This window comes from Lasioglossum baleicum, chromosome 3 (assembly GCF_051020765.1).
Source record: "Lasioglossum baleicum chromosome 3, iyLasBale1, whole genome shotgun sequence".
Lineage (NCBI taxonomy): Eukaryota > Metazoa > Arthropoda > Insecta > Hymenoptera > Halictidae > Lasioglossum > Lasioglossum baleicum.
In genome coordinates this window covers 17,171,782-17,187,686 of record NC_134931.1, presented here as the reverse complement: position 1 = coordinate 17,187,686, position 15,905 = coordinate 17,171,782, and the positions used below count along the sequence as shown (strand labels likewise).

The window sequence follows — 15,905 nt, the reverse complement described above, 5'->3', positions numbered from 1 at the left end:
TAAAAATCATCAATAAAAAGGTGATTATTATTGAAATTTGAGATATAATGTACACAAAATATAAAGAACAAAATTCGAAGAACAAAATTATTTAAAAATATCGATTTTTATACTTTTTGGTTACAAATAACAATAAATTGGATCCTCCTCGATAACTGTTATCGATGAGAGAAATTTATTTCGATCGCTCATTACTAGACCGCGGATTTTATGCATTTTTTACAAAAATGGGTACGTACAATTTAAATCAGCGGAGGTATTAAGAAGATATATAAGGCCACCAAAGTATTAGTTTCATTTTATATTTTAATTATATCGTATTCCGAGAAAAATAAGGACATCAGAAGAAACGATTCAAAGAATACGGATGTAATATCTGCGATTCGTTACTATAAAAATGTATAAATTATTTTCAAGAACGTTGGCATAGCGTTATTTTCATTTCCCTTTTAGCGCGAAGGAAGCAGAATACTAATTAGGACATTATCGTTCTTTAAGATATAGCAATGCACATGGATGTTGCGGTTATCCACAAGACTGATGTCGATAACAATAGTTATATAGACATAATATATGTCTAATATAGAAACTACTGGTCTACTAACAGGGACAATCTAAAATAATCATTTTACTAAAAATCTACTGTTCGTGAAAAATTACATTAAGTGATTTATTCGAAGCTGTAAAAAGTGTACTAGTCAATAATAGTATATATGTATATATGCGTGTATAGATTTTATTCCATTATATTACAAGGTTCAGATGTAGACATATATCCATAAAAATAAATAGCATTTTAAGGTCTATAAAAAATTAATGTAGCGTTTCGTTACGATGAGATCGTAAAACGAGGAGTTAAATAATATTTATTCAATGAAATTTTTATGGGCGCTATTAATGGGTTAACAATGCCTAAGAAACGTTCTCATAATAGAATTATGACCGCCCATAACTTCACTGGTTCGCGCGGAATTAAATCTATTACGTTCACTGTCCATGACGTAATTCGTGAAAACAGATCATTAAACACTGTTTACTCACCATTTCAGTCAATCGTCCGAAATTCATTCCGATTACAATTCGAGTAAACGCGAGTCCCACGTTGGGTCAATCTCCTTTCAACCCCAAGATTCACCTCATTCAATCCGAATGATGTCAACAAGCATAATAGACGACAGATGATCGTGTCTCGTGAATCTTAATTTACTATAACAATTTTTTTAATACTACCAGATACCGTTTATTTTCACTGATCGTTACGAAAATCAAAATTAAAAATGTCTGAAAAGGCACCAACTATAATCTGTATCTCTTTGTAGCTTGTTCTAACAATATTTCAACTATTTTATTAAGTACCAAGGATCATTCCATGCCAAATCGATCACTTTTTGCAGGCAACATCGTTGATTTTGTTCTAAATGAAATATGTTGTAGTCCATGCGAAATTAGGGGGGGTTTAAGTCATCATTTTGCCGGTTCCGAATTTTTTTAGAAATGGCAGGCCTTCAAAGTTTTCAATTTTTGCCCATTTCGGCGAAAACGGGCCTCGCTTACGAATTTTTATCTCGGGAACTGTTTGTCCGATTGAGCTACATGTTTTTTTGTTTTATTCGGAAAGGATTGGGCTATTACAAAATAATTTTTTTCAACCTCGAAAATCAACTTTATAATGTCGAAAAATTAAAACAAATTCTTTTTTTACGTTTTTTTTTATGAGGGGTCGGAGTGATTTAAATTTTGAAAAAAATATGTTTATATTCCTTGAAGTTTCCTTTTTAAAATGAGCCCTTGAAAAAGATGGCATCATTAAAATTGGCGTCACAATGAACTGGTAAAGTACGCCGTGTACCTCCGTTTCAGGTAGAGGCGAGTCGAGCGCACCGCTCTAATGGTTCGTTGTCAATACCGCTGTTGTTGAAAAAATTATTTTGTAATAGCCCAATCCTTTCCGAATAAAACAAAAAAAAATGTAGCTCAATCGGACAAACAGTTCCCGAGATAAAAATTCGTAAGCGAGGCCCGTTTTCGCCGAAATGGGCAAAAATTGAAAACTTTGAAGGCCTGCCATTTCTAAGAAAATTCGAAACCGGCAAAATGATGACATAAACCCCCTCTAATTTCGCATGGACTACAACATATTTCATTTAGAACAAAATCGACGATTGTGCCTGCAAAAAGTGATCGATTTGGCATGGAATGACCCCAAATGAATAAAAATAAAATTGATGTTATTGAAAATGAATTTCTCTTTGAAATGTTATGTTGTTCTTTTGGATTTGACACTGAAATGAAATTACGAAAAAGAAACACAAGCTATATATATATATGTAAATTTTTGTAACATTTTTCTATATACTCATTTTCGTTAGATAATTGCAGACTGCGGATCTTTATGCAAAATAAAAATATTCTGCATTGTTCGTGGGAAGCAGGAATAAAATATAAATTAATTTCATCCCTTAACGACTTCGTTACGTTAAAAATAAGATTACAATATTCTCGTATTACACCCAACTATAATTTCTTTATAAATGCATAAAGGTCCGTAGTCTAGGTAATTGTGTTGCGTAGTACATTCACAAGAAAATTAAGTACTATTAGTTTTATATTGTACATATAATTTGCTTATAATCAGTACACGACTTTTTGGTATAACTTTCCGTCATCTTTTTGGCAACGTAAACAATTACTTCGCTATTACGAACGACTTTCTTATACAGGACAGTACATAAAAGGCACTAACAAGCGAATGGTAATAAACGGAAAAGCGTATATAGTTTTTCATAAATTTATTTGCGCTCCGTGTTATCGGACTACACAAATTATGTTGTAAATTATTGGTCTGTCTGTGATTTTCAAATTTCACGGTCTCCCTTCAACCATCTTTCCTGCTCCCGTTTCTAGTTTGCTTCGCGCAAAATATCGAGAATTCGGCACGCGAATAAATGCATTCTAAACGCATCATCTTTTTTCAGAGTAACAAATTTATCTGATACGGACACAATCGTTAACGAAGAAACTATACATCTTGAAAATTTGATCGACGTCGACAGAATCAAAGAGAAACGAAATCGTATACGTACGAAAACGTACATATCCATTGGATATATGCACCTAATCGCGCAAAATGGCACTCACCAAGGCTCTCAAGCACCAGTAAATATACTATCACTCTGTAACTGAACCGTTCAAATTGTTCTCGCGAACACATATTTAACAATAACGTAACAAAATTCGACAATTTACGAAATCAATGTATAACACAGACGGTACTTCAACGATCTCTGCCATTTCTAACTAAATACACTACAGAACACGATTGCGTGTCGAAGAAAAAGCCATTTCCAGAAGAAATCCGTGGAAATAAATATACAAGTATTTGCAATTTAACTTAAGGTGTCCTAATATAATCATGACCTTAGCCTCCTACGTAATAGTTAAATGTTACCGAAAAGTACAAACATGTAAAACGTTCCTCGGAGAATTCATAACGCATTGTAGAAGTTCAAATGTCGCCCCGTAACAAATATATTTGCTTCACTGTCCTCTTAACCCTTAGGGCAACGTCGTCTTTTTCTTTTTTTTCCTCGAACGACAGTCCAAATTTTCATCGCTCGCGGTGTCATTTTTTCTTGTCTAAATTATAGTAAAATACGGCTGATTTATTATAAAGCTCGAGCTTATATCTCGCGTGTGGCTTAACGGGTTAAGATTTTTTAATATTACTGACTTTCATGGACGAAGTTCAGTGTTCAACCGACTACTTGGTAATTATTGAAATATCTGAAGAAACATTTCAGGGTACAATTAACATATTGCACGGAGAAATCAATTCAACCTCGTTCGTCTTCTATTAATCCATTGGTTACGCGTAAATTGATTGATATAATTGAAACTTGACGTCGGATTCCGATAGGTACAGCTAAAAATCGAAATGTCGTTTTCCACAAACATTTACGCACAAGTACAAATGAAAAGCTGTTACGTACGATTACGTTCTAAGGGGAAATGGACCGTAAGTTGAGCATCCATCTAAACTGTCTAGTATAGTTACAGTAAGGCAAACAGTATTACATAGAAACAGAAAGGGATAATCATCGCCCTCTGTACGGCATAAATGCGCTGCCGCTTAATTCGTTTTCATGGAACAATCTCAAGCTGGATCAACTGGATAATCATCGCCATTGCTGAACACATTTTGATTTCTGAACGTTCAAATCTCAATTTTCAATTCGATACGAATATACCAGACGTTGATTCTCTAATCTTTCAAATAGTACAGGAAGTCCAATGATTCCGAAATTTGGCACAAACGTTGGCAAACACCGTTTACATTTCCAAGTTTGTTTCCTTCAGTGGCAATTATCATCCAATTACCTCGTACGAACATCCCTTTTCCTTTAATTTCCGAATCGTAAGAAGTCTGACGTTTACAAGACGTGAAATCAAGTTCGACATTTATGGGTAGCAAACGAATCTCGATGATTCGCATCATCGTTACAGAGACCTAGCGTTTTGTCCGCGGGTTTTCTCTTTAGAATGCAATCAGTTTTCCTTTTCTATGGCACACGTGCCAGGCACAAGTTTTCCCTTCAACCTCGATCTCGCTTACGCAACAAAAGGCGTACCGAATAGAAAATTATAAAATCAATGAACGCACGTAAAATATACATAAGAGACACTTAAACTGTGCTGATATGCATAAACGAATTCATAAGATCTACTAAATAAATTAAAAGTAATGCATCGCCAACCCATATAGCAAATAATTCCCAATTTATGTTATCCGCGATCTACACTTTACCCCATGGATTACTCACACATCGGGGAAGTCATACTCTTCTCCAATGAAATCATTTTACTGCGCTCAGACAGTCCGTAAGAAAACGTGCTCGTTAAAACATCTAGTCCAGTCGAACAAATTCGTCACGTAAAACGACGATCTTGGGAAAATTATCAGAATGTCTCGTCAACAATCGAATTTAACTCGCATAGAAAAATATCCAATAAGAATATGAAAATCAGCATTTATTTACCACAGACATAAGCTATTACTGTGCATTACACATTACAAGCAATCACGAAAAGTAACTTTACTTTGTCCGAATACAACTTTCTCCCAGAATTGCTTCTACTTCACCGTATTGTTCTCGTACATGTCCGAATCCATGGTGTACAATATAAAATACATTCCACAACCGTTGACGATAAAAAATATATTTTAGGATATCCTTGAAATGATTATAAATTAATCGTAAAACGCGCGCGATGAATTCACATATCTAATCGCAAATATAAATGATAAATGAACTGAAAAGAAACGTTTAGTGAATTTTGTTTGATGTACATATACGCTTTTTTTTCGTTATAAATATAGCTAAAGAATGTAACAGCACATTTCTTATATTCCCCCAGGTGATCTCGAAAATACGGCCGCGTTTATGCGACGAATGCGACTTGGTCCGGATCGAGGCAACCATATCTTTCTTTCTTTTTCACCATTGCTTTCTACAAGATGCAATAACAATAAACCTGATAAACACGGCCGTGTTTTAACAAAATGCATCCTCGATCCTACTATCACAGTCAAGTCTCCCGTTCTTTGTAATTCCACAGTTTCACCGCAAATATAATTAGCATTTCGCCCAAATGTGTCTTGCTTTGCATATAAGAACATACGTGCAATTGTATCGAAATATGTTAGTGCTATCAGATATACAGAGTGCACACGAGTTTCGCATTAACATTGCACAATGCAGTCAACAGGTCAAATAATTGATACAAGTTCTAGTATAGCTGATTTAACGACAACTATACAAATAGATATACATAATAGTTATTAAAAGAGAAAGATGTTCCAGATTCAAATATTTATAAAAGAAATTGAAATTTCTTTCAAAACGAAACAATACTGTACTTTACTCGAATCTTAAAACATGGTTTATTGAAATTTATCAGCAGAAGAGACACCATTTCCGTAAAATTTCCGTTTACTTCGTTATCTGCTGAATTTTCTCTTCGCATAAAAGATTTCGGAATTGCTCCTAACAGAATTGCGAAATATTAGGGTGTTGCATATGTCCGATTGTTAGCAGTGACATTAAACAAACGCAATTTTGTACCCAATGTATTTTATCCACAAATTTCAAATATCTTGACTGTATTACACGATAAAAATAATATATTATGGTTATTCAAATAGAAGAAATATTTTATACAGCCTTGTAGAGTCGTCCAAAATCGTGTGTAACTCTAAGGCTTTCTCTGGCGCAGCTTCGTACAAATTCTGATCACTTATTCGACCCACTGAATATGCTGTGCAAGCTTGACACAAAGCGACACGAACACCCTGTATTTCGCGAACACTTTCGCGCTTCCTCGCCGTCTCGACTCGATGAAAAAAGGAAGAGAAACCAAAAAGATAATCCCGCCGTGGTCGTGACGTCATCGTGACGCCGTCGCAACGGTGGTGAAATTTCGTAGGAACACCAGTGTGCGCGGGATATGCAACCCTCGTTCGCGAGAGCCGCAGAATTCGAATATCGAAGAGTCGAAATTTTCGCGAGCACGCAAGCTCCGTTTTCGCATAAACGTTCTCCATGCGATCAACATAGAATTTTTGCTCCATAGGACGCGAAAGTAATTGTTGTTCGCTTCTATGCTGCAGAACATCAGCGCCGATTAAAAAGATAGTGCCCCAACTAGTTCGAATACATAATAATCAACAAGTAATCGCGAAATATGCATTACTCTATTATGTATACATGTATATATGTATACATATATATATATTTTGTTATAGATATATGTATATACATATTGATACATGTATATAGCTTTCTTTTATATTATTTATATTTATATATAATATATACCACTTTGTTCAGTATACCCTTACCGTATGTGGGGGCATATTGTATATATAATATAATGTATATGTGACTAGTTCAAATAAAAAGAAGAAAACAGACGAAAATCCCTTCGTTCGCCATAAAGCGCTTGATTTTGTTGTTAACACTCGCCGAAATTAACATCAAAATATACAACGTACAATTGCTTCGAGCGCGATTACATGCGCACACAAATAATAATATGTTTATATGCGGTCTGTGTCTCATCTCGTTTTCAAGCATCGGTCTTCCTCGTTTTGTATATTTTTAATTAACACCTGCAAGCGCGTGACTGAAAGTCGAATCGAGTTACGCATGCGCGATCTAGAAAGATCTTATACAAAGTTTCCTATCTGCCCTGTTTTCGGATCGTTTGTTTTTTACTTGTTTTCCTCTTTTTTTTGTTGCATTTTTCTGTGGTTTTATTATTTTCGTTTACTCCGTTTCCTGACCATGTTTCGTGTAACTTGGTAATTTTTTTTTCAATATTTCTCAGAGCCGCTGAAGTCTAAGTTTACGCTAACAATAATGATGCCTATTTTCGCGAGGACCGTTGAAGCGACTTTTGTCAATTAGCCGGGTGTCGGTCCGCGATCGCGCGTCAAAGATATTTCACGCGGACAACGAAGACAACGATGTATTTAATTAATACGAGACGCTTCATACGCTAGCGAGGCGACGGGGACTCGTATTATTTGGTTGCAGTAAATTAGTCAGCCTTGTCGGGGGCTAACTCGGAGCGTCTTCCGGTTCCATCGGGCTCGCGGATACGGCCGGATCTGTCTCACTGCTCTGCCTCATCGACACGAACTGCTGTGACAACATCTGCAAACTCTGTCTCACCTGAAACAGTAACGAAAGAACGTCAACACTTTTCATCCGTCAATCAGAAATCATTTTACAGAGGTTTCAAGGAATCTTCTTGGTATATTCTGAGAGAATTCCTTTAATCAACCCCTTGCCGTATTTTAACTAGTCAGACTCGTCATGAACATTTCAACAAAGTCTAACAAATATGAATGTTATGTGTTTCTTTTTAGATGAAATAGTATTTGATCCTCTCTCTTTCGTTTGTAATCAGTAGACTACGAATCTTTATGCATTTATGAAGAAATTGGCTGACAATGAGTGAAATATAAATCAATAAAAGATTAGAAAAATTTAAGAATGTTGTAACGTTGTTTTTATTGCAACAAAATCATTAAGGGATGAAATCAATTTTTATTGTACTCCTGCTGCCCACAATCAATGCAGAACATTTTTATTTTGCATAAAGATCCGCGCAGTCTAGTAATCAATATTTAATATTTATTTTCCTTTCTACAAAATTTTTGGGGATAAAGACGTTTTTAATCACTGTAACTGTAAATAATGGTACGGCAAGGGATTAAGAAAGTTTTCTATAACATTACCTTTATTATTTGATCAAGATTTGTGTTAAGATATTGCAGAAGCCGATCCTGCGTGAGACGTTCCGGCGAAACGAGAGGATGGTTGACATACGCTGTGTGTAGCCTGTCGATGCGGATCATCATCAGAGCCGCCGACACGTAGAGAGCTGCTAACAGGGCTATGAGAATAGTAATCACTGTGCTTGTTTTCAATCCGCCCGAGAACAAGGATAAGGAGTCATTGGATCTGCTGGATGTTGCTGGTAACAATGATACCGTTTGCGTTTCCAATCTGAAAGTACAGAGAAAGAATGATTAATATTTCTATCGGAAAAGTTGCAGGTTATTGAAAAATTAAATTAGCTGGAATTTGACTACTGGCATTAGCAACTATTTGACCTAGGACATTTCGAGAATCTAGAAACAAAATTTGGTAGTTTAATTCAGATGGACAGTGGCGTTCTATAGACTCGACCTCGAACCGCGGCCTTCCTCACTCCTAGCTTTGAGAGAATACGCTATTTGCTGGGATACGCTATTTGCTGGGATACGCTATTTGCTGGGATACGCTAATTGCTGGGATACGCTATTTGACTCCAAGCATTAAGAAAATCTAAAAGCAAAATTTGATAGCTCGATGCAGATGCACAGTGGCGTTGGTAGACTAGACCCCGAACCGAGAAGCTCCACACCCTTAGGTTTGAAGGGATACACTATCTGACCCCAAGCATTGAGATAATCAGAAAACAAAATTTGAGAGCTCGATTCAGATGGACTGTGGCGTTCCATTAATTCGACCTCAAACCAAGACCTTCCACACCCCTAGCTTTGAGAGGATACAATATTTGCTGGGATACACTATTTGACCCCAAGCATTGAGAAAATAAAAAAAACAGAATTTGATAGCTCGATTCAGATGGACAGTGGCGTTCCATAGATTCGACCTCGAACAGAGACCTTCCACACCCCTAGCTTTGAGAGGATACAATATTTGCTGGGATACACTATTTGACCCCAAGCATTGAGAAAATAAAAAAACAGAATTTGATAGCTCGATTCAGATGGACTGTGGCGTTCCATGGATTCGACCTCGAACCGAGACCTTCCACACCCCTAGCTTTGAGAGGATACAATATTTGCTGGGATACACTATTTGACCCCAAGCATTGAGAAAATAAAAAAACAGAACTTGATAGCTCGATTCAGATGGACTGTGGCGTTCCATGGATTCGACCTCGAACCGAGACCTTCCACACCCCTAGCTTTGAGAGGATACAATATTTGCTGGGATACACTATTTGACCCCAAGCATTGAGAAAATAAAAAAACAGAATTTGATAGCTCGATTCAGATGGACAGTGGCGTTCCATAGATTCGACCTCGAACCGAGACCTTCCACACCCCTAGTTTTGAGAGGATACAATATTTGCTGGGATACACTATTTGACCCCAAGCATTGAGAAAATAAAAAAACAAAATCTGAGAGCTCGATTCAGATGGACGGTGGCGTTCGATAGAGTCGACCTCGAACCGAGACCTTTCAGTCCCCTAGCTTTGACGTAGAACGCTCGTGCGTCAATTGTTTATACTAAAATGATAAGGATAAGGAGTCTGCTAATCAAAGAAACACATCCTCCAACAGTGTCTACTGTCACTGTAAAAAAGGAAGATAGATGACTGTTTTTCCCAAGTCTCACAATTGATGGTGGTAAGACCAGGAAAAATCGAAAGTCGATCAATAAGAACCACCGTACGTGCATATTTATAAAAGTATATTTACATTACGGGCGGCGGCAGACTGGGCCTGATAATAGGTGTCGGTGTAACGCTATCCGTCGTGTCGGTGCAAACGGTCGGCGGTCTGGAAGTAAGATCCGTTCCACTTTCGGACATGCTGGAATCATCCTCCTCGGGATTCACCTCGGAGTCATCAACTACCGGCGCGACGACCGGTGCAAGAAGCTTATGCTCGCACGTCAAAGGCAGAACCTTGGGAGACGGCTGCAGCTCCATAGCAGCGGTCCAAACCTGTTTCATCAGCTGGAAAGTCGAGTCCCTCGACAAAAGAGACGCAAAAACGTGCCTCTCCTCCTCGGTAGCGACTGCCACCGCATTTGGAATGATTCGCGCTGTCCTCTCCTTGCTGATCTTCAATACCGAGACTGTCGGTATTAGCAACCTCTTCATATAACCGAACACCTTGCTGTAGAAAGCAAAGTAGTTCGGCGTGATGTAGAGGTAGCCTTGCAGTAGTATGTCATCTGCCAACGCGCAGTTGTACCAGTCCAGTACCTGTTCGTCCGGAGCAACCTGGTGGTCAAACATAGAACAAAAAGAAAAGGAAATTAGAAGGTGCATCTTTCTCTATTAGTACAAATCGTTATAATTGGACTCCGGATTTTATGCATTTCTAACAAAAATGAACAAGTGCAATTCAAAACAGTGAAAATATTTAAAGACTTTTAGACTTTCCGAGCGCTAAAAGCGATTAAAATGTGATTCTAGTTATAACAATGACAAGTCTCTATTTATTTAGATTTGTGTGCCATTTTTCTAACAATATGTGCTTGGAAAAAAGATTTATCGAATCAATTTCAATGTTGTCAATTTCATAATTTCAATAACTGTGAAAAACCGGTCATTTGACCGGCAGTGGTAGGTTTAGTGTTAATATAATATTTTCATCACTTTAAAATTATTAATGAAGAATATAGATTTATATTTAGCTCCTGCATCTTGCGATTGATGCACAAACTTTTTATTTTGCATAAACTGCGGTGTCTAGTTATAATAAAATTGCCTTGATAGTATTAATGGGGTAGACTCGTTTTTCCAGGATTGCAAGGGTGCGGGATGCGTCTTCTCATTTCTCAATAATGCAAAGATGGTGTTTTTCAAATCAGCTTTCCTATTTTTACGATTACGAGGCGTAATTTGCATCATTTGCAAGCATAAAGCCGAATAATGCAAATTATGCCTCGTGAACGTAAGAATACGACTTTTGAGGGAGACAGCGGTCTTCTTTATCCTACAGAATGCAAGGATACGGGATGCGCCTTCTCATTTCTCGACAATGCAAAGATGGGGTTTCTCAGTAGTCGAAAGGGCTAGATAAAAGATCAATCTAGGCCGCAGTCGCCCCAAAATTTCCTATTTTTACGTTTCCGAGGCGTAATTTGCATTATTTGGAAGCATAAAGCTGTCCATGAAACTGCGATAGCTACGTGCTGCCGAATAATGCAAATTACGTCTCGTAAACGTAAAAATCGGACATTTTAGGTCGATCGCGGCCTCGATTGATCTTTTATCCAGCGCCTTTGACTACCGAGAAACCCCATCTTTGCATTATCGAGAAATAAGAAGGCGCATTCCACACCCATGCAATCCTGGAAAAACGAGTTTATCCCCTTAAGACAATGTTTCAACCTTTGGCCGAGCGTAATTGATCTGATAGTTTCGTCAACAAATTGGTTCCAGCCGCAAGAACAGTTTGGTCACGCTAAACATTCAATGCTAAACAACCAGCAAAAACCTTTTACTGGTCGAGGATGATGTAAATAAAAGGACCATTATTTCACTTGTAAACTAACTCTGAGCACAGTGATGAAAGTTAATGCGCAATTGTCAAAGCACGAACACTAAGCATTGGAGCTTGTTGCATAACAAATTAAACAATGTTAACCGTACAGTGAAGCATTTTCACTCTGTTCTGTATAAAACGCGAGCAGAACAGATCTAATATTAAAAACCAGTTTTCTCAATATTCACGGAAAGAAGTCGTCTACATTTTGCATACGTCCACGTCGAATTCAGTTTAAAACACTTTGTATTTCTTAAACATATAGAATACTATAATTGAACACTATTCAAAAGTAATTTAGAAGACTGCTTTGGAGAAGTTGATTTCCGTTAGTATTCTACGCGCGTTGTGCCGTGTAAGACTATTTGCTTCCGCTATTTTTACGTGAAACTATACCGTTTTACGTAAAAACTATAGATAATGGCCAGATAAGATACCAATTGTGCGCTCATCAAAGTCTGTTATCAATACCGCGAGTATGGAAAATTCACTTGGAGAAGTCGTACACGCCAATGTTTTTCAGATAATACGCGCACGATTTTATCGTGCCGCGAAATGTAGGTACAGTGTTTTGAACTATGGCCGGTATTTATCAAAGTGTTTCACCAATCGCGACGATGAAAAAATAAAGGATCGTACGGAGCTTGTAGGTGATCTCGTATCAACGATCGCGAACGGTAAAATTTATAGCGTGCGCATCTGGAAATGAAAACGCGAGCTTCTCCGACAGCTGCGATATGTTTCTAATTTATCGTTTCTCGTTAGCATAATTCGCTTCTATATTCCGACGACGTAAAAAGCAATATCGACGTTCCTGAATATACTCTTGTTCTCTGATTATAATCGAAGTGTACAATAGGCATTAATATAATCCGTTTTTCTATTCCGACGACTCGAAAAAGCAATATCGACGTTCTTGTACTCTCCTGTTCTCTGATATAATGGCAATTCGTTTCTCTATTTCCACGACACAAAGAAACACAAAGAAATGTCGACGTTCCTGTGCTCTCCTGTTGTCTGATATAATATCTGATGTAATGACAATACGTTTCTCTATTCCGACTACGTAAAAAAGCAATATCGACGTTCTTGTACTTTCTTGTCTGATATGTTTAATGTTTAATGGGACTGTAGGCATTAATATAATTCGTTTCTCTATTCCGACTACGTAAAAAAGCAATGTCGACGTTCTTGTACTTTCTTGTCTGATATGTTTAATGTTTAATGGGAGTGTAGACGTTAATATAATTCGTTTCTCTATTCCGACTACGTAAAAAAGCAATGTCGACGTTCTTGTACTTTCTTGTCTGATATGTTTAATGTTTAATGGGACTGTAGGCATTAATATAATTCGTTTCTCTATTCCGACTACGTAAAAAAGCAATGTCGACGTTCTTGTACTTTCTTGTCTGATATGTTTAATGTTTAATGGGACTGTAGGCATTAATATAATTCGTTTCTCTATTCCGACTACGTAAAAAAGCAATGTCGACGTTCTTGTACTTTCTTGTCTGATATGTTTAATGTTTAATGGGACTGTAGGCATTAATATAATTCGTTTCTCTATTCCGACTACGTAAAAAAGCAATGTCGACGTTCTTGTACTTTCTTGTCTGATATGTTTAATGTTTAATGGGACTGTAGGCATTAATATAATTCGTTTCTCTATTCCGACTACGTAAAAAAGCAATGTCGACGTTCTTGTACTTTCTTGTCTGATATGTTTAATGTTTAATGGGACTGTAGGCATTAATATAATTCGTTTCTCTATTCCGACTACGTAAAAAAGCAATGTCGACGTTCTTGTACTTTCTTGTCTGATATGTTTAATGTTTAATGGGAGTGTAGACGTTAATATAATTCGTTTCTCTATTCCGACTACGTAAAAAAGCAATATCGACGTTCTTGTACTTTCTTGTCTGATATGTTTAATGTTTAATGGGAGTGTAGGCATTAATATAATTCGTTTCTCTATTCTGACTACGTAAAAAAGCAATATCGACGTTCTTGTACTCTCTTGTTGTCTGATATATTTAATGTTTAATGGAAGTATGGACGTTAATATAATTCGCGTTTCTCTATTTCAACTACTAGTACAAAGAAATGTTGACGTTCTCGTACTCTCTTGTTGTCTGATATGTTTAATGAATAATGAAATTGTAGACGTTAATATAATTCCTTTCTCTATTTCGACGACTTAAAAAAGCAATATCGACGTTCTTATACTCTCCTGTAGTCCGATATAATTAAACATTTAATGTTTAATGGAAGTGTAGACGTTAATATAATTCGTTTCTCTATTTCGACGACTTAAAAAAGCAATATCGACGCTCTTATACTCTCCTGTAGTCCGATATAATTAAACATTTAATGTTTAATGGAAGTGTAGACGTTAATATAATTCGTTTCTCTATTTCGACGACTTAAAAAAGCAATATCGACGTTCTTATACTCTCCTGTAGTCCGATATAATTAAACATTTAATGTTTAATGGAAGTGTAGACGTTAATATAATTCGTTTCTCTATCCCGACTACGTAAAAAAGCAATATCGACGTTCTTGTACTTTCTTATCTGATATGTTTAATGTTTAATGGGAGTGTAGACATTAATATAATTCGTTTCTCTATTCCGACGACTTAAAAAAGCAATATCGACGTTCTTGTACTTTCCTGTTGCCTGATATAATATCTGATATAATGACAATTCGTTCCTCTATTCCGACGACTTAAAAAAGCAATATCGACGTTCTTGTACTTTTCTGTTGTCTGATATAATATCTGATATAATGACAATTCGTTCCTCTATTCCGACGACTTAAAAAAGCAATATCGACGTTCTTGTACTCTCTTGTGGGCTGATATGTTTAATGTTTAATGGGAGTGTAGGCATTAATATAATTCGTTTTTCTATTCCGACAACTCAAAAAAACAATATCGACGTTCTTGCATTCTCTTGTTGTCTGACATGTTCAATGTATGTACATTAATATAATTCGTTTCTCTATTTCGATGACTTAAACAAATAAATGTCTACGTTGTTGTACTCTGTTGTTGTCCGATATATTTAATGTATAATGGGCGTATAGACATGAATATATGTACTGTCAACGTTGCAGATCTGGAAGTTCTCTAAAATTCATATGCTCCATTTACTCTTCGAACGACACTTTTCGAATTGATAGACGTGCTGCCTCATCATCCTATCTAGTTCAGACTTTACAGATATTATCTATGAATATGTCTGCCGTCAGAACTAGAATTAACTGATACTTGCGAGCTAGAAAACACGTCGATCTAATTTAGAAACATCGAGATCCTCTATCTCCGGCGCTACAATTTTTCAGTATTATATTCACTTTGCCTCTAGATACAGTAACGTCTCGACATGTCTAAAAATATCTAGAAATGAGTGTTTTGATAATAGAACGGTTACCTAGTACTGGATTAAATCTATTGAGTTGGCAAGAAAGTAATTTCGGTATAAGGTGAAATAAAATATATTTTTATTTATTCTTTTTGGCATAAGATCATCGAACAAAAGGGAAAATATCTTATTCATTCCTTGAATAAAAAAATTGGGTTCTATTTCACCTTAAAATACCGAAACTACATTTTTGCCAACCTAATAGATCTAAAACTATTTTCGTGTACGTGTTCACCTGCTGGAGAATTCAGATATCAGCGGTGCGAATAATCGAGGCTCGAATAAGCGGACTTTTCTTTTTTGTTAATAAGTTTATGAGAGTTTTCTTGCAACTTCTATTCCTAACTTGAGTTTGAGGGCCCTAAAATGTTTACTGCTTGGGGCCTCCGCTTGTCTTGAGCCGACACTGCAGTATCGTGAATTAAGCAAGTAATTGCGGTCCGAATTGTATCGTGTTTGGTCTCGTTTTAATCGGAAAGGTGTCACCAATGCGGGGGTAGAAGCTCCATCAAGAAATAATGGAGAAAGAAACTTTTGTCGAAACATTTCTGTATAGATCTACAATCTACTGTTCACCGTGGGTTTCCGGTTTCCTTCGAAAAATTCGTAAGCGTGGTTG

The 15,905-nt window shown here is 36.6% G+C and overlaps 1 protein-coding gene across 5 annotated transcripts in view; it reads right to left on the bottom strand.

The window, feature by feature from the left end:
* Positions 1 to 1,243: 1,243 nt before the first annotated feature.
* The window catches only part of LOC143207342 (uncharacterized), a 91,145-nt gene continuing 76,483 nt past the window's right edge, over positions 1,244 to 15,905 (bottom strand). For all 5 annotated transcript variants that reach the window (XM_076420717.1, XM_076420718.1, XM_076420719.1 and 2 more), the window contains 3 exons: positions 10,062 to 10,591; positions 8,303 to 8,573; positions 1,244 to 7,733 (listed from right to left, as the gene is read on the bottom strand). In XM_076420717.1, the coding sequence (XP_076276832.1) occupies positions 7,620 to 7,733; positions 8,303 to 8,573; positions 10,062 to 10,591 (915 nt within the window). In that variant the 3' untranslated portion in view covers positions 1,244 to 7,619. The remainder of the gene's footprint in view (positions 7,734 to 8,302; positions 8,574 to 10,061; positions 10,592 to 15,905) is intronic.